This window comes from Odocoileus virginianus, chromosome 13 (genome assembly GCF_023699985.2).
Source record: "Odocoileus virginianus isolate 20LAN1187 ecotype Illinois chromosome 13, Ovbor_1.2, whole genome shotgun sequence".
NCBI classification, from domain to species: domain Eukaryota; kingdom Metazoa; phylum Chordata; class Mammalia; order Artiodactyla; family Cervidae; genus Odocoileus; species Odocoileus virginianus.
Genome location: NC_069686.1, coordinates 60836312 through 60864003, shown reverse-complemented (window position 1 = coordinate 60864003; position 27692 = coordinate 60836312). Strand labels below are relative to the sequence as shown.

The following is a 27692-nucleotide window of genomic DNA, read 5'->3' as shown; positions in this document are numbered from 1 at the left end:
CCTGGAGAAGGGAAAGGCAACCCACTCCAGTACTCTGGCCTGGAGAATTCCATGGACTGTATAGTCCATGGGGTTGCAAAGAGTCGGACAGGACTGAGCGACCTTCACTTTCACAAAGAAATTTAAAACTTGATATATACCTATTTTCAAAACTTAATAGCTATAATCATTTCAAAATATAATCCTTGCCCACAAATTAAACTTTAAGATACACCAACATACCTTTCAACAATATTTTTAAAATTACAAATCTGTCTAGATTGTAAATAAGTAAATAAAAACATTCAGCACTTGTGAACACTATTCTGAAACTCATTTTAAAAGTAGCAACAGAATAGAAGCATTTCTTGAACTTCTAAAAAAATTTGGCACCAATTACTATTAATGTTCAAGCTGGTTTTATAAAAGGCAGAAGAACCAAAGATCAATTGCCAATATCCGATGGATCATCAAAAAAGAGAGTTCTAGAAAAACACCTATTTCTGCTTTATTGACTACGCCAAAGCCTTTGATTGTGTGGATCACAATAAACTGTGGAAAATTCTGGAAAAGATGGGAATACCAGATCACCTGACCTGCCTCTTGAGAAACCTGTATGCAGGTCAAGAAGCAATAGTTAGAACTGGACATGGAACAACAGACTGGTTCTAAACAGGAAAAGGAGTACATCAAGGCTGTATATTGTCACCCTGCTTATTTAACTTATATGCAGAGTACATCATGAGAAATGCTGGGCTGGAAGAAGCACAAGCTGGAATCAAGACTGCTGGGAGAAATATCAATAACCTCAGATATGCAGATGACACCACCCTTATGGCAGAAAGGGAAGAGGAACTAAAAAGTCTCTTGATGAAAGTGAAAGAGGAGAGTGAAAAAGTTGGCTTAAAGTTTAACATTCAGAAAACTAAGATCATGGCATCTGGTCCCATCACTTCATGGCACATAGATGGGGAAACAGTGGAAACAGTGACAGACTTTTTTGGGGCTCCAAAATCACTGAAGATGGTGACTGCAGCCATGAAATTAAAAGACGCTTACTCCTTGGGAGGAAAGTTATGACCAACCTAGATAGCATATTAAAAAGCAGAGACACTACTTTGCCAACAAAGGTCCATCTAGTCAAGGCTACAGTTTTTCCGGTGGTCATGTATGGATGTGAGAGTTGGACTGTGAAGAAAGCTGAGTGCCAAAAGATTGATGCTTCTGAACTATAGTATTGGAGAAGACTCTTGAGAGTCCCTTCGACTGCAAGGAGATCCAACCAGTCCATCCTAAAGGAGATCAGTCCTGGCTGTTCATTGGAAGGACTGATGCTGAAGCTGAAACTCCAGTACTTTGGCCACCCGATGAGAAGAGCTGACTCATTGGAAAAGACTCTGATGCTGGGAGGGATTGGGGGCAGGAGGAGGAGGGGACGACAGAGGATGAGATGGCTGGATGGCATCACTGACTCGATGGGCATGAGTTTGAGTAAACTCCGGGAGTTGGTGATGGACAGGGAGGCCTGGCATGCTGCAATTCATGGGGTCGCAAAGAGTCGGAGACGACTGAGCGACTGAACTATTTAAGTAAACAGTTTCACTGAAATAATAAACTATCTACAGCAAGGCAGGCGTGTCATAAAAGTAGAGCTCTGATTTTCACAGTGACTGTAACCTTTGACCCTCCCAACCTGATTCAGAAATGTGTCATTAGCAGCACCTGTGAGCATCCTTCATCTTCCCTTTCTACCAGATTACCTCTATAAAGGTAACTACCCCTCTGACTTTATGACCACAGTTTGGTTATACTTGTTTTCAATTTTACATACATGGACCCATACATGTATTATCTTGACTTCTTTTGTTCATTATTATGTTTCTATATTCCTCCATTTAATTGTGAAATAGTAATTGACTCATTTTCATTCTACACAGTATTCTATTGTATGAAGAGACCAAGTTATCCACTTACTGTTGACAGACATTTACTCTTTCTAGCTTGGTAATATAAAAATATTGCTCCTATGTATATTCTTGTATTTTGTCTGATGCATGTAGGTGCCAATTTTTATTGTTGGATCATAGATGTCATGTGCTCACCTCTAGTAGATATCACCCAACCGTTTCCTAAGATGATGAGTTCAATATTCACTTCCTCCTACAAGCAATGAATGCTCTACATACTCCCAAATCACTGGGTTCACCAATCTTTTCATTACACTATTCTGATGGCTGCAAGGAATCATCACATTCTGGTTATAATTTGCATTTCTCTGCTGTTTAACGAGGTTCATGTTACTGGACGAAGAGATATTCTCAGTTCTGTTCTCAGCTCTGGAGTGTCTGTTCAAATCACTAATATATTTCTGGATTGACTTGGAGATACAACCAAGGACATGGTATTTGTGTTTATTATACACATATTCTATGCTATTTGCCATAGTTCTTAATTTTAACACAGTCCAAATTATCGATCTTCTCCTTTAATGTTCATTTACCTTCTACGTCCTGTTAAGGCAATCTTTGCCTATCAAAAGGTCATGAAGATTTTTTTCTGTAACTAAAATATAGTAAAATGTCCATGTATAAATATTAAATGGTGATGCTAGAAAATGATATGTTAAAATATTACTTATTGATCACCAGAGAATTCTTAATTATGCTTAAGAGTTGCTTTGTATGTACTAACACTACCTCAGAGAATAGTTGTGAAGGCTAAATGATATGAAAATAGTTGATACACATCATCAGACACATAGTAAGATCTCCAGAAATGTCAGATACTATATTATTATTATTACAAATAACAACAGTACCACAGGAAGCAAAATGGAAAAATTGGCCCTAATATCACCTCCTACCAAAATAATTATCAAAAGTAAAATGTCTGTTCTCCAGGTTCCAGACATGATTTAATATATTTTATTCCTCTAAACATTTATTGAAACATGTACAATAATGTTCATTAACAGCATTAATCATAATAGCCACATTCAGAAATAGCAAAACTATCCATTAACATAACTAAGAATGAATAACGAATTGATAGTATATTCATTAAGTAGAACTCCACATAGCAATGGAGCAAACTACTGCTCTGTGAAACAACACAGATGAACTTCCCAATGCTACGGGAAAGAAGGCAGACAAAAACATTCTGTATGATTTCATATTTTAAAAGTTCAAAACAGGACAAACTAATTTATGATGCTACAAATGAAAATAGTATTTACCTTTTGGGAGAGTTAATAACTGCTAGTGCATCAGCTCTATTAGCAATAATACCAGCTTCTGAGGTAGTAGTAATGTTCTACATAATAACATTGTATATTATATACCTATCAAGCAGTATACTTAATTTCTGCCTGATTTCAAAAACTCTCTTCAAAAAAACTTCATATTTTGTGAATATAAATGATGATGAATTATATTCAGTAGATCATGATCTTCTATAAAATGCATTTGATTCAAATACATTTTGCAAACATATAAACACCCTAAAATATGCGTTAATTTGTCAAGACTTCTAATAATGTCAAAGGATAAGGCTAATTTAATTTGATGAAATAGATAAAAACCATTTATAAGATGACACTCTTTACAATTCTGTACTTTCTATGATAACTCAACATGTTGTATTTATTGATAATATAAAAAAGGACATTACCATTCTAACAAAGACAGGAAATGTACTACATATTCATGAACTATAAACAAAACTAAACACTCAGATTCCCTACAATGAAATGAACTTACATATAAAAGGAAGTGCTACAGATTTAGTTTAAAAAAAGAAAGATGCAAAGAAAAAGGACATATAAATTCTCAGTTACTGACCTTATGAATAGAATATGGGGACTGACAATGAATATCACAACTGAAATTAGTTTCTATGTTCAAGAGACAGCAGAACAGCTATCTAGAATAACCTTGGATCAGAACCACAGAAACACTGGAGAAATACTTTGTCACAAACTATAAATTAATTAACTTAGTTGGCAGTTATTAATAGTATAATAACACTTTTATTTACACTAAAAGTTCTATAATAAATGAATATTTCTTTATAAACAATTTATGTTAATAAGAACAATACTCACCAATTCTTTTCTTAACTGAATAAAAAATTGTTTGCACTTAAAAGAAATTTTCACAATTTTCAACCTGGATAAAAAGAGAATAAATGAAGTATTTAAAATATTGAACAAAGATAAAAGTATCAACCAAAGAGTAGTAAAAAGTAATCCTTTAATTGCATGTTTAGTAATATCTATTTAACTATATGTACATATACACTAAAGAATATATATACATATACACATTAAAAAATTGAAAGTTTTTGGTATGTCATAAAAAAAAAATTAGAATCTATACGCTCAGTTGAGCTATTTTACCAAAACATTTACTGTGAACTTACCCATTTTTCAATTTTGTATCCAAAAAATAACATAAAAACACTTATTACAAGTTAAAAATTCAAGAATACCAAAAATATAGTTTATTTATTATTTAAAACTACAAGTAGTTTTCTTGTTCTGCATGTAAAGAGCTGAGAAATCACCACTACATCCTAGCAACAAGTAAAAAGCTCAACAGACTTAAAAATCATGAATTCTTCTTGGATCCTAAGACAGAGAAGAGCACAGGGCAAGCTGCCACCCCCGAGATTTGAGAGATGAACGGCCGAGCACAGGGGGTCAGAGGCTCCCAGAGAAGAGTACTGGGAGCAGAAACCGCCAGAGGAAGCAGTGCCAGGGTAGGAGAACCTGAACTGTATTTCATGAACTGTTGAAGGCTCAGCATGGTTAACTATGAGAGTGAAGAACTCCAAGAGGACCCAGTCATAGGGAGGCCCTCACAGAATTCTAAGATTTATCTCCAGAAGCTCAAACAAATTCCAACAGTAAATATCAGAGGAAAATACCCTCAGGTTTCCGACAGGGAAGGGGGAAAAGAAACCATGTTGAAATAGGCCAGAGGACTCTGTTCTTAACAAGGTCTGCAATTAGGGGAAACAAGTTAACAAGAGCCTTAAATGATCCTGGGAAAGAAAATACTCGATTTCAGTCCACTCTAGAAATCTTGTCCCACCCAAAGAGGGAGAAAAAAACTGAGAAAACACTTGTGAACCTCACAATCCAGAGGTGGAGGCTCAGCTAATCACAGGACTATACCCGCCACCCCCCACCCCTATTCACACCTCATCACTACATTAGTAAGAGCCTATTTACAGCAGTTCCTTTAACCAAGGTTACCAATCGACCCTGAATATTCACGGAAGGACTGACGCTGAAGCTCCGACACTTTGGCTATGCTATGTGAAGACCCAACTCACTGGAAAAGACCTTTGATGCTGGGGAAAACTGAGGGCAGGAGGAGAAGGTGGTGACAGAGGATGAGATGGTTAGATGGCATCACTGACTCAAGGGACATGAGCTGAAGCAAACTCCAAGACATAGTGAAAAACAGGGGAGCCTGGAGTGCTGCAGTTCATGGGGTCGCAAAGAATCAGACACAACTTAGTGACTGAACAACAACCTTTTACCAGGATATCAGATCGGCCCATCAAGAAAAAATTACAAGGGATACCAAAAGGCAAAAAACACAACATGAAGACATAGTATGTATTAGGACCAGATGTGAAAGGAGTGCTGGAATTATCATTCTGAGAGTTTAAAACAACTTAATTAACAGGCTAAGAGTCCCAGTGGTTAAAGTAGAGAGCAAAAAAAGATGGGCAATGTAAGCACAGAAATGAAAATCATGAAAAAGGATACCAAAATATAAAATTAATATTCAGAAACCTGCTCCACTTCTATACACTAACAAAAAACTAACAGAAAGAGAAATTAAAACAAGCCCATTTACTATCACAGTAAAGAGAACAAAATACCTGGGAATAAACCTACCTAAGAAAATGAAAGACATGTACTTGGAAAACTGAAAGACACTGATGAGAAACACTGAAAATGATGCAAACATATGGAAAGATACACCACATTCTTAGATTGGAATTATTATTATTCTTAAAATGACCATATTACCCAAAGCAATCTACATATTCACAGCAATCTCTATCAAAATACCAATGCATTTTTCACAGAACTAGAACAAATAATTTCAAATTTTGTACAGAAATACAAAAGACAGTCAAACAATCCTGAGAAAGAAAAACAGCAGAAGGAATCACGCTCCCTGACTTCAAACTATACTACAAAGCTACAGAAATCAAAACAGTATGGCACTGGCACAAAAACAGATACAGAAATCAATGGAAGAGGATAGAAAGTCCAGAAATAAACTCATGCGTGCACCTATGGTCATGAATCGATGACAAAGGAACAAAGAATATACAATAAAGACAGTCTCTTCAATAAGTGGTGCTGGGAAAACTGGACAGCTATACGTTAAAAAATGAGGTTAGAACATCCTCTAACACCATATACAAAACTAAACTTGAAATGGATTAAATAAGACTGGATACCACAAAACTCCTAGAGGAAAACATAAGCAAATAGTCTTTTACATAAATCATAGCAACACTTTTTGTGAACCATATCCTAAAACAAATGAAATAAAAACAAACAAATGAGACCTAACTAAACTTGAAAGCTTTTGTATAGAAAGGAAACAAACAACAAAAGACAATCTACTGAATGAGAGAAAATATTCGCAAACGATAAGACCAATAAGGGGTTAACATCCAACACATAAACAGCTCATACAATTCAACATGAAAACAAAATAAAAATCAAACAACCCAAGGAAAAATAGAACTGAATAGATGTGCTTCCAAAAAGGAAATGCAGGTGGCCAACATGCATATGAAAATATGCTCAATACTGCTAATTATCAGAGAAATACAAATCAAAACTACAAAGAGATACCACTTCACATCTGTCAGAATGGCTAGCATCAGAAAGACAATGAATGTTGGGTGAGAATGTGGAGAAAAGAGAATTCTCATGCATTGTCGATGGGAACGTCAATTAGTGCAGCCACTTGTGGAAAACACTAAAACTACAACAAGTAGTTAAGGGAAATTAAAAGGTGCAAAATATAACATTAAGAACATAAAACATGAAAGGGGAGAAGTATAAAAGATACTTTTCACAGAACTAGAACAAATAATCATCTAATTTGTATGGTACCACAAAAGACCCAAATATCCAAAGCAATCTTCAGAAACAATAAAGCCAGAGGTATCGGGCTCCCCGACATCAGACTATATATTACAAAGCTACAGTAACCGAAACAGTCTGGCACTAGCAAAGAAATAGATATAAAGAGTGAAACAGAATAGAGGGCCCAGAAGTAAACCCATGCTCACATGGTCAATTAATTTATGACAACAAGGAAAGAATGTACAATGGAGAAAAGATAGTCTCTTTAATAAATGGTGCTGGGAAAACTGGATGCTACATGCAGAAAAATGAAACTGGACAACTCTGTCACACCACATACAAAAACAAATTCAAAATGGATTAAAGACAAAAAATGTTAATGCCTGAAAACATAAAACTCCAAAAAGAAAACACAGATAGTAACCTCTTTTGACATCAGTCTTAGTAATATTTTTTGGATATGTCTCCTCAGGTAAGAGAAGTAAAAGCAAAAATAAACAATAAGACTGCATCAAATTAAGAAATTTTGCACAGTGAAGGAAACCAACAAAAAGAAAAGGTAGCCCACCAAATAAGAGAAGATATTCACAAATGATACACCCAGTAAGGGGTTGATATCTAAGCATACAAAAAGCATACAACTCAATATAAAAAATTTTGATTAAAAATAATAGGCAGAAGACCTGAAGAGGCATTTTTACAAAGATATACACAGTGACATTAAAAGATGCTCAACATCACTATCAGAGAAATGCAAACTACAATGAGATACCATCTCACACCTGTCAGAATGGCTATTATCAAAATGATAAGAAATAACAAATGTTGATGAGGATGTGGAGAAAAGAGAACCTCTGTGCACTGCTGGTGGGAATGTAACTATGTGCCATCATCAAGGAGAACAGTACAGAGGGCCCCTAAAAAACTAAAACCAGAACTACTGTATGATCCAGCGGTTCCACGTCTGGCTATTTATCCAAAGTAAATAAAAACACTGAATCAAAAAGATCTATGTATCCTTCTGTTCATTTCAAGAAGCAACATTTAGAACCTTATATGAAACAACTGACTGATTCAAAATTGGGAAAGGAGTATGACAAGGCTGTTTATTGTCACTCCATTTATTTCACTTATATGCAGAGCACATCATGCAAAATGCTGGGCTGGATGAGTTACAAGCTGGAATACAGACTGCTGGGAGAAATATCAACAAGCTCAGATATGCAAATGATACCACTTTAAAGGCATAAAGAGAAGAGGAACTAAAGAACCCCTTGATCCCCTTGATGAGGGTGAAAAAGCTGGTTTAAGACTCAACATTCAAAAAAACTAAGATCACGGCATCCAGTCCCAACACTTCATGGCAAGCAGAAGGGGAAAAGGTGGAACCAGTGACAGATTTTCTCTTCCTCGGCTCCAGAATCACTGCAGATGGTGACTGCAGTCATGAAATTAAAAGACAACTGCTTCTTAGAAGAAAAACTATGACAAACCTAAACAGTGTATTAAAAAGCAAAGATATCACTTTGATGACAAAGGTGCATATAATCAAGACTATGGTCTTTCCAGTAGTCATGTACAGATGTGAGAGCTGGACCATAAAGAAGGCAGAGCACTGAAGAACCAATGCTTTCAAACTGTGGAGCTGAAGAAGACTCTTAAGAGTCCACTGGACAGAAAGGAGATCAAACCAGTCAATCTTAAAGAAAATCAACCCTGAATACTCATTGGAAGGACTGATGCTGAAGCTGAAGCTTCAATACTTCGGCTACCTGACGTGAACAGCCAACTCATCAGAAGACTGCTGCTAGGAAAGATTTGAGGGCAGGAGGAGAAGCGGGAGACACAACTTGGCAGCTGAACAACAATGTTCACTGCAGCACTGTTTGTAACAGCAAGATACAGAAACAATCTAAGGGTCCACTAATAATGAGTGGATAAAGAAGATGTAATGTATGTGTGTAGATGTGTATGAATATTCAGTTCAGTCGGTCAGTAGTGTCTGACTCTTTGAGACCCCATGGATTGCAGCACGCCAGGCCTCCCTGTCCATCACCAACTCCTGAAGTCTACCCAAACTCATGTCCATTGAGGCAGTGATACCATCCAACCATCTCATCCTCTGTCATCCCCTTCTCCTCTTGCCCTCAATCTTTCCCAGCATCAGGGTCTTTTCAAATGAGTTAGTTCTTCGCATCAGCTGGCCGAAGTATTGGAGTTTCAGCTTCAACATCAGTCCTTCCAATGAATACCCAGAACTGATTTCCTTTAGGATGGACTGGTTGGATCTCCTTGCAGTCCCAGGGACTCTCAAGAGTCTTCCCCAACACCACAGTTTAAAAGCATTATTACTCAGTCATTAAAAAGAAATCTTATCATTGTGGCAACATGGATGGACCAGGAAGGTATTATAAAAATGAAATAACTAGAAAAAAAAAATACCTTATGATTTTATTTATATGCAGAATCTAAAAAACGAAAAAGTGACTCAGATATAAACAGCAAATGAATGGTTGCCAAGGGGAAGGGTCGGTGCAGATAAAGACAAATATGTGCAAGGGATTAAGAGCACAAATTTCCAGGTATAAAATAAGTCATGGGAGTGTACTACATACAGAGGGAATACAGTAAAAAACATGTAATAGTTTTATATAGTGACATATGATAACTGGACTTATTATAGTGATTGTTTCATAATGTATACAAAATACTAAACTACTATGCTGTATACCTGAAATTAATGTTACACTAATTATAACTCAATAAAAAACAAACTGTTGAAGCTTGTTTTATGGCTAACATATTTCCTCTTCTAATAAATGAATTCTTTAAAAGAATGACACAGCCACACAACATGACAAAAACTGGTTAGAACCAACTAGATCCACGATGGTGGAAGATTTGATTTCCAGTGGATCTTGAGCCTCATTATTTGCTTACTGTAATGCATTAGCTACATAACACACCTGAGCTTCCCAGTGAACCTGAGATTCAGTGCTGAAGAAACAGCATGCAATGTAGGAGACATGGGTTTGATCCCTGGGTCAGGAAGTTGCCTGGAAAAGGAAATAGCAACCCACTCCAGTATTCCTGCCTGGAAAATCCCATTTTCCCTGTTTATTATTATTTGGCAGTTTACCTGCATGAACTCTACACCCCAATCTTTAGTATTTTCCTCCTATTGCTCTGCAGGAAGGCACAGTCCTGGGTGTGCCCAAAGTAATACTGAAATGACAGCAGTATCAATCACCCCATCCTTTCAAAAACCCCACCCAGCTGTGAACTTCTTGAACTGCCAACACACGGCTCTATCATTTTCAACAGTGCCCTATGTCATGAATTCCTTTAGAAACTAATTCAATTCAAACTGTGGCTATTCTGAAAGAAGAGTTTCTGTCGTAAGCATTTGAGGCTATCTCTTCTACTGTCCTTGATTATCTCCCCTGTTGCCTTTGGGTTTCCCAAGAGAGTCCTTCTTAATTGGTCTGAGCTTTATAGTTAAATTTTGAACCTTTGTTATTATATAGGAGCCCTGGTGATGTAGCAGTTAAGTCTGGGGTTGGGCAGAAGCCAGTCTCTAATCCTGTGATCTGGTCTCAGTGGGTTAGTGGTTTGGGCCTCTTGGCTGCACCCTTCAGCACTCTGCAACTCACCCCTCCTGAGCCAAAACAAAAAGTAGAGATAGGGCTTCCCTTCCTCCACCCGGTTAGGCCCTGGTAATCCATTTTGATTAAGTATAAATAGACTTCCTTAAGGGCAGATCTTTGCTAATGAGAAAAGAAGGCTCTGAGCATATTTCAAACTAGTTACTTCCCTGCTCAACCCCGATACCCTGCCCTTCGATCACAAGCGGATTTTCTGTCAATCTTGGCCCTGAGATGCCTGGTAGCAAAGGGCCCTTTCTAAGCAAGCAGGGCCTGAGGGGGTGTTTATCTAACAAGCTAGTCTCTGCTCTGTCTCCAGCAATTTGCCAACCACCCTTTATGTACTCCGGCCAGGTACTGCTGAGGCAGTGGTTTCTAGACCTGGTAAGCTGTCATTTCTCGTATTCATCTGTTTCTCCAGCTTTCAGAAATGCAGTATGCCCTGTGTTTTCAATTCTCGAAAGATCTAAAAAGAGTTGTTGATTTTGAGTTTTTCAGGGTTTTTTTTTCTTCTTCTGAGAATAGGAGTAACAAGTTGCAAAATCTTTACCTGCTGGACTGGGAACCAGAACTGTCCCCTTCCCTTTTCATTTTACTAATGATGTTTTTTGATAAGCAATAATTTTAATGAAGTCTAATTTACAGAATCCAAGTAATTTCCAATCCAGTACTCAACATTTTAAAAGTATGAACTTGAACTGGATAATTTAGGGCTAACCATATCTAGAAAGAAATGAGGAAGTATATTTATCACATGGAACATAACTTTTCTACACATAGCTCTACTTTTGAAAGAAGAGGTTAACTGAGAAGCTTGTGTTTCAGAATCTGAAAGACCCAAGCTTAAGGTTCCACTTCATATTTATCAAACTTATTAACCTTGGCCCAGTTAGCTTCTCTGGCATTTCTTATTCCTTATCCACAAAACAATGCTAAGGACATCCAAGTTGCAGGGTTATCAGGTACAAATAAAATGCATTAAAATCTGTGAGTGATTTTCTTCCTTGCCTTAATCTCCTTCGAGAGGACTTAGGCCAGCCCGCCGCGGCTCCCAGGACTGTTGTAGTCAGTGACCCTGCCCTGTGGCAGGCCACTATCAACCCATACCTCCACTGGAGACTCCTGGACACTGATAGGCAAGTCTGGCTCAGTCTCTTGTGGGGCCACAAAAAAACATCTATCTCTGTTTCATCTACTACGCTAAAGCCTTTGACTGTGCAAATCATAACAAACTGTGGAAAACTCTTCAAGAGATGGGAATATCTGACTATCTTACCTGTCTGCTGAGAAACCTACTAACAAACTGTGGAAAACTCTTCAAGAGATGGGAATATCTGACTATCTTACCTGTCTGCTGAGAAACCTACATGTGGGTCAAAAAGCAGTTAGAACCCTACATGCAACAACTGACCGGCTCAGGACTAAGAAAGGAGTAAGACAAGGCTGTCTGCTGACACCCTGTTTATTTAACTTATACATTGAGCACATCATGAGAAACGCCAGAATGGGTGAGTGACAAGATGGAATCAAGATTAGTGGGAGAAACATCAACAACCTCAGATATGCAGGTGATACCCTTTAATGGCAGAAAGGAAAGAGAAACTAAACTACCTCTTGGTGAGGGTGAAGGAGGAAAGTGAAAAAGCTGACTTAAAACTAAATATTAAAAAAAGATCACAGCATCCAGCCCCATCACTTCATGGAAAATAGAAGGGGAAAAGGTGGAAACAGGGACAGATTTCCTCTTCTGGGGCTCTAAAGTCACTGTAGATGGTTACTGCAGCCATGAAATCAGATGATTGCTTCTTGGCAGGAAAGCTATAACAAACCTAGACAGTGTGTTGAAAAACAAAGACATCGCTTTGCCAACAAAGGTTTGTATAGTCAAGGCTATGGTCTTTGCAGTGGTCATGTATGGTTGTGAGTGCCGGACCGTAAAGAAAGCAGAGTGCTAAAGAATTGATGCCTTGGAACTGTGCTGCTGGAGAAAACTCTTGTGAGTCCCTTGGACCGTAAGAAGATCAAACCAGTCCATCTTAAAGTAAATCAACCCTGAATACTCATTGAAAACACTGAAGCTGAAGCTCCAATATTTTGGTCACCTGATGTGAAGAGCTGACTCACTGGAAAAGACCCTGATGCTGGGAAAGATTGAAGGCAGGAGAAGGGGGCAACACAGGATGAGACAGCTGGACGACATCACTGATGCAATGGACATGAACTTGAGCCAATCCCAGGAGCTGGTGAGGGACAGGGGGACCTGGTGTGCTGCAGTCCTCGGAGTCACAGAGTCGGACATGACTGAGCAACTGAACAACAGCATGCAGAATGTATAAGATCCGTCAAAATCTGAATCCCAATTTCTCTTCTAAGCAGTATCATCTTAAAATCTTACCCCCTTGCTTCTGTCCTCAGTGAAGATAACTGGGGGAAAAAAAAGAAAAATCAGGGGCTTCCTTGGTGGCTCAGTGGTAAAGAATCCACATGTGGGTTTGATCCCTGATCCAGGAAGACCCCACAAGCCACAGAGCAACTGGGCCCAAGCACCAAAACTATTGAGCCTGTGCTCCAAAGCCTGTGAGCTGCAACGACTGAGCCCACGTGCCTAGAGCCTGGGCTCCTCAACAAGAGAAGCCACCAAGATGAGAAGCCCCAGCTCTCTGCAACTAGAGAAAAGTCCGCACAGCAACCAAGACCCAGCACAGCCAAACACAAATAAACAAAGATCAAACCACATATCCCATCATTTGAACTTGCCACAGCCTTTCTTACTATGAGGCCTCTGCAAATGTTTGGTACCTTTACCCCAAATTCTCTGACTGAACCTTCCAGAAACACATTCCTCTTCCATAATCCCTCTTCATTGAGGAAATTTCTATTCATCCTTTAAAAACCACCTCAAATAAGGCAAAGGCCAACACAATACTGTAAAGCAATTATCCTCCAATTAAAACAAAACAAAACAAAAAAACCACCTTAAATATCATGAAGACATTAAAATTTTCCCTGGTAAAATTATATCATTGGTACTGCCAAAGTAATTTGTCAAAAACTCTTCCAGAATCTTATTTTATAATAATCAATATATATATACACACACACTAAAGAATTTTGAAAATACAGAAAAATTTAATTTTAACCCATATCATCTGAAAAGAATTTCTGATTTTGACATTTACGTAATATGTAAAGTTAGTAAAAAATGTTAATTCTCTTCAGTAAATCAGAAAAGCATTAAAATTGAAGATACACATTTACCATTATGAAAATAAACAATCATAACTGCTTTTTCTGAAACACTTAACTCAACAATCTTATGTTTTGTAATTAATTTTTATGTGCTCACTTTTAGGCAAGGACCATGTCTCAAGCTGTTTTGTACTTTCCTCTAACCATAACACAAGTTGAATTACACAGAAGAATTTAAAGATATTGAAATAAAATATGAAATGACCTTTGGCTTTCTTTTATGAACTTTAGAGAGGTATAATTTATATATAAAATGAAACACTCCAATTTTAAATGAACAAGTCAATGAGTTTTAACAAATGTATTGAGTTGTATAACGTCCATCAAAATCACTATATAGCAATTTGCATCACCTGAAAATGTCACCTTCGCATCCCTTTGCAGTCAATTTCCTCTCATTTTTAATCCCTGGCAACCAAGCAGTCTGTTGTCTCTATAATACGTGCTTTCTAGAATCTCATATAAAGAGAAACAGTACGTCATCTTTTGAATCAGGCCTCTTACACTTGACGTCATGTTTTGAAGGTAGGGTCACCCATGTTGTTTAGCGTATGAATAGTTCACTTCTTCTGCTGCTAAACAGTATTCCACTGCATAGATGTAATTTGCCTGTGGTGTCACCAACTGATGGACATTTGAAATTCTGTTTTGTGCTATTATGAATAATATAGCTATGAACACAGTGTGCACATCTTTATACAAACTTATGTTTTCATTTCTCTTGGGCAAATATCTAGGAACAGAATTGCCAGATTATCCGGTAAATCTAAATTTAATCTTTAAGAAATGCCAGTTTTCCTAAGTTGGTCTATTACTTTGCATTCCCACCAGCAATATATGAGATTTCTAGGTGCTCTGCTTCCTTGCCACCACTTGGTACTATCATTTTTTAAATTTTTAAATATTTATTTATTTGGCTGCATCAGGTCTCAGTTGCAGCATGCGAACTCTTACTTGAGCATGTGGGATCTAGTTTGCTGAGCAGGTATCAAACTCAAGTCTCCTGCACTGGAAACATGAAGTCCTATCCACTGGACCACCAAGGAAGTTCCGCTGTTGTTGTTCTTAATTGGAGTTATTCCAGTGGGTGAACGAAAATAGTTCACTGTGGTTTTAACTTGCATTTCACTGATGACTGAGCATCTTTTTGCATTTATCTGCCATTTGTATAACTCCTTTGGTGGAAGTATCTATTCACAAATTTTGCCTATTCTTTTAGATTAAGTTAAAAATTTAAAGGACCTAAGAGTCCTTTAAGTTTTTTGGACAAGTCCTTTATCAACTATATACTTTATGAAGACTGAGTTTTGCCTTTTTGTTTTGTTTACAGTGTCCTCTGGAGAACAAAAATATTTAATTTTGAAGAGGTTCACTGCATCAACTTTTTATTTTATATTTAATTTTTTCCTAGATAGTGACCTACCAGGGAAATTTATGTTTCTTTTCTCAATATAATTGTGGTGATTTTCTAAAATAATAGCTTCTGTCAGTTATCATATTTCTATTAAGTGTTATATAAGTGACTAATTACAAAAATCTATTAATAATAATCATAGATATTGAAAAGCCTGGCCATCTCATTTAGGAGATACATAAATAAACAGATAGATGCAACATATTTCTTTTGTATTTATTTCTTCCTTAGAAAGGGCTTGGGCTTAGGGAAGCCCTAACCTTTCCCTGGTGGCTCAGACAGTAAAAAATCTGCCTGAAATGCAGGAGACCCAGGTTGGATCCCTGGGTGGGGAAGATTCTCTGGAGAAGGAAATGGCAACCCACTCCAATATTCTTGCCCGGATAATCCCATGGACAGAGGAGCCTGGTGGGCTACAGTCCACTGGCTTGCAAAGAGTTGGACCCAACTGAGCAACTAACTTTCTTTCTTTCTTCCCTTAGTGAAAATCATTGTGTTTATTTTTAAAAAACCTAAGATATTTATACGACATATGCACAAAAATCAATGTGGTTTTTACACTTTTCACGCTATCCCCTTAAGGGTAGTGGATATGCTACTTCTCTTTCTAGCTCACTCTGGGATACAAAAGTGACGATTGGTGAGTCACTAGACAGTTAGGACAAGGACAACATGCTAAGGGCAGTAAAGCAATGACACAAAAGAAACATGAGCTTCAAACCACACGGAGTCACCACACCAATCTAAACCACGCCAGTGTTCCAGCTAATAAATCAGCACCCATCAGACGCGTGTAAAGGAAGTACTGTATTCAATACTCTGTGCAATGCTCCAGTACTTTGGCCACCTGATGTGAAGAACCAACTCACTGGAAAAGACCCTGATGCTGCAAAATACTGAAGGCAAAAGCAGAAGGGGGCGGCAGAGGATGAGACAGTTGGATAGCATCATTGACTCAATGGACACGAGTTTGACCAAACTCGGGGAGATAGTGAAAGACAGGGAAGCCCTGGCACGATGCAGTTCACGGGATCACAGAGTCAGACACGACTTAGCAACTAAACAACAACTGTATACAAAGCAATTGGCAAGGTGCAAGACACACAGTAAACATGATGATATTAGCTATAATACTACAGTACAAATTTAGAGATTGTCTACGAGGAAAAACTTGCAAAGTGGTATTTTCTTTAAGCTAAGAAATTTTTTAAAAACATAATTCAACTATTTTTCTATCTTCTAGTAGATTTGAAGTGGGATAAAGTTGTATGATAATATTAAATAGTTCAACAAAAATATGAACTATATTTGGTAATATAATAGTAAAAGTGAAAGTATTGACAGAAGTTCTTACCATGGAAAGGTATTCATTCGTACTCTGTTCTTATAAATCAGAATTCCTCCTGACATCACCCCAATCATAATTTCATTGTTACTTTGATCCTTCAAAAAACAAACAAACAAAAATGGGAATTCTAAGAAAATGAGTTTTAACTGATAAAGATATAATTTTTAAATATCATTAGTTCTTTTACACAATGTGACATTATATCAAAAGCAGCAGGTAACTGCAATATTTATAAACCCATATGGCAACTATTACATCATAAAAATAAGACATACTTCAAATCAAATTTAAATGTTACATTATTAAAATTCATTAATATAAGGCAAAAATAATCTTCAGATTTTCCATAGTTTATAACTGGAACTGACTCTCTGGGATAGAAAATCAAAGACTACATCTCATAGAAAGTTAGTATCCATCTTTCCATTTCTAAAACTACTGTGATCCAATCACTGTGTAAATATGGTGTTAAGATCGCAAAAGTGACTGAAACCTGGAGTTCAGAGCATGGTGAAAGGCAATTTGTAATAAAACAGTATTTCCAATATAAGGAGAAATTCTTTAACTAACATAATACAATAAAAACATCCAGGAAAACAGCGGGGAACAGCTGTTGGAGAGTGTGGAAGAAAATTTGAATTGTGCTTTGATGAGTGAGTTTTCATGCTGATTCAACTTGAACAACTGACTTGCAACTATTAACAAAGTAAGTAGAATTAAAACTTTCCTCAGTTGCTAAAAAGTCTTGAAATAGTTTTGCTTAACTTGAGACCCACTCTAGTATTCTTGCCTGGGAAATTCCATGGACAAAGGAACCTGGCAGGCTACAGTCTATGGGGACACAAAGAGTCAGACATATCTGAGCATGCATGCAAGACTGCTAACTTGAGATGTACTATAGGCAAGCTAATATAGCAATAATGCTTTTATCCCTAGCATTCATGTGATCAGAAGACAGAACTATGACATATAGACAGAACTGATGAAAATATAATCAAGATTTTGTTAACTGTCTCCCTAGGAAAAAACCTCTAAAATATAGTTTCAATAATTTCTAGAGTAAAAACTTGTCTCCCATCAGGTCACTCTCATGTGTTTTGTATACCCAAAATTATATGTTTTATTAATACTGTTCTCATCTCTTCTTAATGTCTCTCTGATGGATCATATCAAACCTAACCAAAGTCTAGATCAAGTCCAACTTCTCTGTGAAAACTTCATTAGACCTATAGAACGTACTGAATTATACCATGAATATGTGATCAGCAAAGTCCAGACTGTGGGAAACTAAAGGCGAAATGGCCCAGTTTTTAACAAAAAAATTCTATACAGTAAGGGAAGAAGGCATTAAAAGGCATTTAAAGTTATCCAGTTAAAAACATAAAGGAAAATAAATTATAGTATCTAGAAAGGCACACTAGGTGATAAAACCACAAAAAAAATGTATACGGTAGGCAGGAGCTAGGACAGGGTATAAAGAATGTTTCTGGGATGGCTGGCAGAAGTCTAACGAAGACCTGGGTAGTATTTACAAAGATGTCATGAAATCAGATTGATTATATTCTTTGCATCCAAAGATGGAGAAGCTCTATACAGTCAGCAAACACAAGACCAGGAGCTGACTGTGGCTCAGATCATGAACTCCTGATTGCCACATTCAGACTTAAACTGAGGAAAGTGGGGAGAACCACTCGAGCACTGAGGCTGGCACCAAATCAGACCCCTATGACTATGCCTCCTGCACTGCTCCCATGGTGACTCAGACAGTAAAGCGTCCGCCTGCAAAGCAGGAGACCCAGCTTCCATCCCTGGGTTGGGATGATTCCCAGGAGAAAGAAATGGTAACCCACTCCAGTACTCTTGGACTGAGGAGCCTGGCAGGCTACAGTCCATGGGGTCGCAAAGAGTCGGACACAACTGAGTGACTTCACTATCACTTTTACTTATGATTATACAGTGAGAGTGAGAAATGGATTTAAGGGACTAGATCTGATAGAGTGCCTAATGAACTATGGATGAGGTTCATGAGATTGTACAGGAGACAGGGATCAAAACCATCCACAAGAAAAAGAAACACAAAAAAGCAAAATGGCTGTCTGAGGAGGCCTTACAAATAGCTATGAAAAGAAGGGAAGTGAAAAACAAAGGAAAAAAGGAAAGATAGGCCCATTTGAATATAGAGTTCCAAAGAGAGCAAGGAGAGGTAAGAAAGCCTTCCTCAAAAAAAAAAAAAAAGAAAGAAAGAAAGAAAGCCTTCCTCAATGACCAAGGGAAAGAAATAGAAGAAACAATAGAATGGGAAAGACTACAGATCTTCTCAAGAAAATTAGCGATACCAAGGGAACATATCATGCAAAGATGGCCAAGAAAAAGGACAGAAATGGTATGGAACTAACAGAAACAGAAGATATTAAGAAGAGGAGGCAAGAATACACAAAAGAATTACACAAAAAAGATCTTCATGACCCAGATAACCACAATGGTGTGATCTCTCACCTAGAGCAAGACATTCTGGAATTCGAAGTCAAGTGGGCCTTAGGAAGCATCACTACAAAGCTAGTGGACGTGATGGAATTCCAGTTGAGCTATTTCAAATCCTAAAAGATAATGCTACGAAAGTGCTGCACTCAATATGCCAGCAAATTTGGAAAACTCAGCAGTGGCCACAGGACTGGAAAAGGTCTATTTTCATTCCAATCCCAAAGAAAGGCAATGCCAAAGAATGCTCAAACTACCAAACAACTGCACTCATCTCACATGCTAGCAAAGTAATACTTAAAATTCTCCAAGCCAGGCTTCAACAGTACGTGAACCATGAACTTTCAGATGTTCAAGTTGGATTTAGAAAAGGCAGAGGAACCAGACATCAAATTGCCAACATCCACTGGATCATCAAAAAAGCAAGAGAGTTCCAAAAAAACATCTATTTCTGTTTATTGACTACGATAAACCCATTACTGTGTAGGTCACAACAAGCTGTGGAAAATTCTTCGAGACGGGAATACCAGACCACCTGACCTGCTTCCTGAGGAATCTGTATGAAGATCAAGAAGCAACAGTTAGAACTGTATGTGGAAAAACAGACTGGTTCCAAATAGGAAAACGAATATGTCAAGGACATATCTTGTCACCCTGCTTATTTAACTTATAGCTCAACTGGAATTCCATCACCTCCACTAGCTTTGTTTGTAGTGATGCTTCCTAAGGCCCACTTGACTTCGCATTCCAGCATGTCTGGCTCTATGTGAGTGATCACAACATCTTGATTTTCTGGGTCATGAAGATCTTTTTTGTATAGTTCTTTTGTGTATTCTTGCCTCCTCTTCTTAATATCTTCTGTTTCTGTTAGGTTTATACCATTTATGTCCTTTATCTTGCCCATCTTTGCATGAAAAGTTCCCTTGGTATCTAGTTTTCTTGAAGAGATCTGTAGTCTTTGCTATTCTATTGTTTTCTTCTATTTCTTTGCATTGATCACTGAGGAAGGCTTTTTGATTTCTCCTTACTATTCTTTGGAACTCTGCATTCAAATGGGTATATCTTTCCTTTTCTCCTTGCCTTTTGCTTCTCTTGTTTTCATAGCAGTTGAGCTATATCACATCCTAAAGGATGATGCTCTTCAAGTGCTACACTCAACATGCCAGCAAATTTGGAAAACTCAGCAGTGGCCACGGGACTGGAAAAGGTCCGTTTTCATTCCAATCCCAAAGAAAGGCAATGCCAAAGAATGCTCAAACTACCGCACAACTGCACTCATCTCACATGCTAACAAAGTAATGCTCAAAATTCTCCAAGCCAGGCTTCGACAGTATGTGAACCATGAACTTTCAGATGTTCAAGCTGGATTTAGAAAAGGCAGGGGAACCAGAGATCAAATTGCCAACATCTGCTGGAATATAAAAAAAGCAGGAGAGTTCCAAAGAGACATCTATTTCTGTTTATTGACTACAATAAAGCCTTTACTGTATGGGTCACAACAAACTGCAGAAAGTTCTTCAAGAGATGAGAATACCAGACCACCTCCTTCGAGAGAGTGGAATACCAGACCACCTGACCTGCCTCCAGAGAAATCTGTATGCAGGTCAAGAATCAACAGTTAGAACTGGACATGGAAAAACAGACAGGTCCCAAATCGTGTAAGGAGTACATCAAGGCTGCATATTGTCACCCTGCTTATTTAACTTCTATGCAGAGTACATCATGAGAAATGCCAGGCTGGATGAAGTACAAACTGGAATCAAGTTTGCCAGAAGAAATATCAGTAACCTCAGATATGAAGATGACACCACCCTTATGGCAGAAAGCGAAGAACTGAAGAGCCTCTTGATGAAACTGAAAGAGAAGAGTGAAAAAGTTGGCTTTAAACTCAACATTCAGAAAACTAACATCATGGCCTCCAGTCCCATCACTTCATGGCAAATAGATGGGGAAACAGTGGAAACTGAGTGACTTTATTTTCTTGGGCTCCAAAAATCACTACAGGTGGTGACTGTAGCCATGAAATTAAAAGACGCTTCCTCCTTGGAAGCAAGTTATGACCAACCTAGACTGCATATTAAAAAGCAGACATTGCTTTGCAAACAAAGGTCCATCTGGTCAAAGCTATGGTTTTTCCAGTAGTCATGTATGGATGTGAGAGTTGTACTACAAAGAAAGCTGAGTGCCAAAGAATTGATGCTTTTGAACTGTGGTGTTGGAGAAGACTCTTGAAAGTCCCTTGGACAGCACGGAGATCCAACCAGTCCATCCTAAAGGAGATCAGTCCTGGGTGTTTATTGGAAGGACTGATGCTGAAGCTGAAACTCCAATCCTTTAGCCACCTGATGTGAAGAACTGACTCTTTTGGAAAGACCCTGATGCTGGGAAAGATTGAAGGCAGGAGGAGAAGAGGATGGCAGATGATGAGATGGGTTAGATGGCATCACCAACTCAATGGACATGAGTTTGAGTAAACTCCAGGCATTGGAAAGACAAGGAGGCCTCGAATTCTGCAGTCCATGGGGTCACAAAGAGTCAAACATGACTGAGCTGAACTGAACTGACCTGATAGCTCAACTGAACTGACCTGATAGCTCAACTGGAATTCCATCACCTCCACTAGCTTTGTTTGTAGTGATGATTCCTATGGCCCACTTTACTTCACATTCCAAGATGTCTGGCTCTAGGTGAGTGATCACACCTTAGCGGTTATCTGGATCATGAAGATCTTTTTTGTAAAGTTCTTCTGTATATTCTTGCTACCTCTTCTTAATATCTTCTGGTTCTGTTAGGTCCATACCATTTCTGTCCTTTATTGTATCCATCTTTGCATGAAATTTTTCCTTGGTATCTCTAGTTTTCTTGAAGAGATCTCTAGTCTTTCCCATTCTATTGTTTGCTTCTATTTCTTTGCACTGATTACTGAGGAAGGCTTTCTTATCTCTCCTTGCTCTTCTTTGAACTCTGCATTCAAACAGGCATATCTTTCCTTTCCCCCTTTGCCTTTTACTTCTCTTTTTCTCTCAGCTATTTATAAGACCTCCTCAGACAACCATTTGGCCTTTTTGCTTTTCTTTTTCTTGGGGATGGTCTTGATCACTGCCTCCTGTACAATGTCACGAACCTCCGTCCATAGTTCTTCAAGCACTCTGTCCATGAGATCTAATCCCCTGAATCTATTTGTCAGTTCCACTGTATAATCTTAAGGGATTTGATGTAGGTCATACCTGAATGGTCTAGTGGTTTTCCCTACTTTCTTCAATTTAGGTCTGAAATTTGCAATAAGGAATTTATGATCTGAGCCACAGTTAGCTCCTGGTCTTGTTTTTGCTGAGTGTATAAAACTTCTCCATTTTTGGCTACAAAGAAGATAATAATCTGATTTTGGTATTGACCATCTAGTGATGTACATGTGGAGAGTCAGTTCTCCCACATCACAGGCAGATTCTTTAGCAGCTGAGACACAAGGGAAGCCGAAGAATACTGGAGTGGGTAGCCTATCTCTTCCCCAGCAGACCTTCACAACCCAGGAAATGAACCGGGGTCTCCTGCATTGCAAGCAGATTCTTTACCAACTGAGCTATCAGGGAAGCCCCCCAACATCATTAGTCATTAGGAAAATACAAAGTAAAACCATGATGAGATAAAACACACTTATCAGAAAAGCTTAAAAACAAAACAAAATGGGCAATACCATATGCTGAAAAGGACGTAAATCTATTGGAACTTGCAAATAAGCTGGTGGGGATGCAATAAGGCTCAGGTACTCTAGAAAACAACTTGGTAATTTTATATAAAGCTAAGTATACACTTACTGCATGATCTAGAAAGACCTCTCTTGGATTTGCACTCTACATAAATGAGAATTTAAACCCACATAGAAACTATAAATGAATGTTTCCAGTAGGCCTAGTAAAAAAAAAAGAAACAAAAATTATTGGAAGCAACCCAGATATCCTTCAATGGGTGAATGGAGAAACAAACCATGGTACATCCACACACAGGAATACAATTCAGCAATAAAAGGCATAAACTATTGAAGCACAGTATCTCAGATCAATCCCAAATGCATTATTCTAATTAAAATAAGTGAAGTGCAGTGAAGTGAAAGTCATTTAGTTGTGTCCAACTCTGCAACCCATGAACCATACATAGTCCATGGAATTCTCCAGGCCAGAATATTGGAGTGGGAAGCCTATCCCTTCTCCAGGGGAGCTTCCCAACCCAGGGATCGAACCCAGGTCTCCCACATTGCAGGCAGATTCTTTACCAACTGAGCCATCAGGGAAGCCCCTAAGTAAAGGAAACCAGTATCAAAAGGTTACATACTATACTATGATTCCATTTATAAGACATTCTGGAAAAGACAGACTATGGAGTCAGGGAATAAGCCAGTTGTGGCCAGAAACTGTGGGTAAGAACGAGGCTGGACTACCCAGGGGGAGCAGGAGTGAGTCTTTTTAGGGGCAAGGCAGGGGTGGTGGTGATAGAATTGCTCTGTATTCTGTTTGTGGCAGTGGTTACACGAATCTACACATGTTAAAATTCATACAACCGAACACCAAGAAAAAATGCATTTACTATGTTACTTTAAGAAACAAATATTCTCATGCTCCCTCCCCTCAAATCTTTTTTCCTTTCCTCTAATCCTGAAGTTGTCATTCACAATACTTTTCTAGAGTTCTCTTATTCATATTATCATCTAGGCATACCAAATGTCATCATGTTTTCAACCAAGCCATGTTCTCTCTTGATTTCAGGTCTTCCTTCATACTGATAGCTCTATGATGGGAACTACTATCTTAGCTAAGTAATTCTTACTCATTTTTTCTGGCTTCAGTAAATTACTCCTAAGAAGCCTTCCCTATGCTCTGCTCCCAAGCTGGATTAGAAGTTCCTGCTATAGGATCCCACAGCATTCTGTACTTTCCCTTTCATATTCTCAAATATTTAACTGTTTGTATAGGCTCTAAATTTTTCCCCTCACTGTCGTGTGTGCTCCACGAGGGCAGGGATAACTGATGTTTTGTTCACTAAGTCATCCTCAGTGCCTACCATGTCAAGGCATGTAACAGATGCACCACAAAGAAGGTTCTAAGATGTCTCATATCTTGCAGATTGCTATAAATATCTTGGTTCCACTCTGATCTTTTTTCAGCCTATAGTCTAGAGGCAGAGAGAAAAGATCTTACCTTGGTTTTCGAAATAAAGTATTATTTTATATTCAATTAAATATTGTGATATTCTATTTAAACAAGTATTGTCTTTACGTGTCCTCTCCCCTCTTCCCTTTGTCCCTTTTTGTTTCTGATGCTGCAAATTTCTCTTCATGTTCACTTAATATCTGCACATTTTCTTAAGTTCTCCATATCCATATACAATAGAAACACCTTTTCCTAGCTCATGTTTTTTGGGTCTGTACAAAATACTTAATATTTAAATTCCTTTAATTTGGCACTCCACATTTATGGTTTTCTGAAAAAGAGTTTTACAATGTAATAATTTAAACAACAAAAAAACAACTTAAATCAATAAATAATAAAACAGTTAATTATGTATGAGATCCAGCCATATCACTTAAGTTAGAAAAGGAATGTCTAACATTCCTTGGTGGGCTCAGCAGTAAAGAATCTGCCTGCTAATGCAGGAGATGTAGGTTCAATCCCTGGGTCAGGAAGATCCCCTGGAGAAAAAACTGGCAACTCACTCCAGTATTCTTGCCTGGGAAATCCCATGGACAGAGGAACCTGGTGGGTTTAGTCCACAGGGGTGGCAGAGTCGGACACGACCTAGAGACTGAAGAATAACAACAAGCATTCTTTGTACTTCACTGACAGCAGCCAAAGAAAGCAGACAGCAGTCTAAACTACCTTCAGAAAACTGTTCAGGACTAAAGTGACTGACTTTAGTGGTCTTTTTACTGTTAACCACAGTCTAGTATACATACTGACAATTTCATTTAAGCTGTATTATAATAAAAAAACAAAATCTAGTGACAAGTTGTTACCTTTGGAGAATCATGTCCAAAAGTAATAGCCACAGAGAGAGAGGAAGGGTGAAGGGACTATTTTAAAGAACATAAAAAGTTCAAGAGGAACTTTCTTAAACACTTTAAATCGAACCAGATAGGTTTTCAAGTCACAAAAGCTCAGAATTACCAAATACAGTCACGTGAGTAAAGCAAGTCATTTGATTTTTTTAAAGGAATGACTGACACAAGCTTTGCAAAATATAAGAACTAATCAATCCTCCCCTCCAAGAAAACAGCCAAAAGAAGCCCTATATAAAACCATGACATGGAACAGAGCTCTGAGTCCTCAAACTACTCTCTGTCTATCTATGGGTCTCTATATGTCTGTATACAAAAATAAACTCAGAACAATTATCTAAGGAAAACTTAACTCCCTTCAGGCTGGTATCCTTATGAGGCTTAGTAGTTGTCCCAAGAAAACATAAAGCTATTAATTCAACTGATGATTACCTATAATTCCACTTTTCATCAGGTATAGAGAACAGCTGTACTTCAGGTACTTCTAAAGGAATATAACCTCTTGATAAAACAATCATAAAAAGGAATCTATTCCTTTTTAGAAGAAGCACACAAATGAAGAACCACCACATACATGTATGCTTATAGTAGGAGGATAACCGTCTTGTGGAAGCAGCAAATTGACACAGTGAAAAAGAAGTTAGGGTGTTATACAGGAAAAGCCAGTAATTATAAAATTTCATGTTAACAAAGGGATGGTGTAGGGGGAAAACCAAAATATGCAAATACAATTGATTTTGTGCTTTACAAATAAAAATTTATAATGATGTCACTAGATGAAAAGACTATAGTAATATAGGCCTTGGTGAGGTGAAATCATCTTTTATAATAATGATTTTCATAAATTTAAAAATACAAATAACTACTTTTCCTGTAACAATTTTTATTTTGCAAAATAAAAATTCTAAAGGCACTGTCTCTTATGGTCAGCAAAAATTATCCTTGTAACACACTACCTTGAAGAAAAATAATATGTAAAATTCATGATTCTTCTTGTCAGGTAATGAATCTTGAGTGACTGGGTTAGTAAAATTACTTATATTCAGAGGAAACTGTCAATGCACTGTTGGTGGCACTCACTATTCCATTTGTTGCCTAATTCTATCAGGGAAATAAAAACTTTTTTTTTTAACTGAATATTTATGCTTAAGTCAACAACATCAAAATGTTTTCTTCACTTACCCTTGCATAGTGGAATTCAACTCCATAGAGTTCTAAGGTACGTGCTGTGTTCAGGTAACTAAATTCTGCTTCTGCAGGAGATAAGCCTCTGTAAAAACATCACTAGGTTAAAAACTGTAACAATCACAAATATGACCAAGTTACATAAAGGTTATTTATCTAGAAAATTTTCAGCCTTCTAATTAAATCTTTTACAAAATACAAAATGTACGACTATTCCTCTTAGTTATGCACAGTAACAGCTACCTTTTCTGGAGGGTACATTTTCAGTAATGCTAACTAGTTTGTAGAATCTGTTCTTATTTTCCAGAAACACAAGAATGGGTCAAGTTTTTAAAGTTCCAAGCTATACTTATGGATGTTATAAAGTCACTCTCAGGCTAAAACAAGTATCCTTCAAAATCTGGTCTACACTCCACATGTGCATTTTAATCACACAAGGTACTTCTGACATATGCAGTCTTCGGGGCGAGCTCCAGAGCAGGGTTTCTCAGGGTGTGGTGCCCAGACAGGGGCCGACTCATAAGAAGGACAAAAATTAAGAGGGTCACAGCCTTTTGTAGCACTTTGGCAGAGTTATTTTACATCTGTTGCCTCTAATGACAACAAAAAGTAACTGTAATTTTTAAAGCTTTTGTTTATTTCTCCATTTTGTTTTTTGAGTAATTCATTTTTATTATATTTTTCAGAAGTATTGTTCCATGAGAGACTGGGGGAAAAACTAGTCTTTCATCACAGACAGTTTCAGAAGCACTGTTCTATAGAACCCATTACAATAAAAGGGGCTCAAATTGTTTATATTTTAAGACATATTCCAGTGATTCTTATGAACACAAGTGAGAAAACCACTACTGTAAATGCAAACCTTTAAAAGCGCTCTATTATATAGAGTTCTAACAGCCTTGGTTATCTGACATCATGCTCCAGCAGAGCAAAAGCAGCAAATTAAAAACGCAAAGATAAGCATTCATTGATGATACCAGAAAAGGGAGTAAGCAGCTTGCCAATGTATGAACATAAAAACAGGATTCCTCAAAAAAAAAAAAAAAAAAGCAGATATACTTCAGTTTTCTATAAAATTCAATTAAGTTAAATAAATACTCTACTTTTCCCCCAAGCCCCATAGTTAAACTGGTTGATTCTATTTTTTTTCTTTCTTTAAAAATCTGCAGAATCATTTCTTAAAGGCAAATAGAAATATATAACCAACACTGTAAAATGTA

General features: G+C 37.6%; 1 protein-coding gene across 6 annotated transcripts in view; it reads right to left on the bottom strand.

Moving 5' to 3' along the window:
* The window catches only part of PTPN4 (protein tyrosine phosphatase non-receptor type 4), a 189491-nt gene that overhangs the window by 70161 nt on the left and 91638 nt on the right, over positions 1-27692 (bottom strand). For all 6 annotated transcript variants that reach the window (XM_020914513.2, XM_020914514.2, XM_020914511.2 and 3 more), the window contains exons 9-11: positions 26470-26557; positions 16767-16855; positions 4082-4145 (exon numbers count right to left, since the gene is read on the bottom strand). In XM_020914513.2, coding sequence (XP_020770172.1) covers positions 4082-4145; positions 16767-16855; positions 26470-26557 — 241 coding nt within the window. The remainder of the gene's footprint in view (positions 1-4081; positions 4146-16766; positions 16856-26469; positions 26558-27692) is intronic.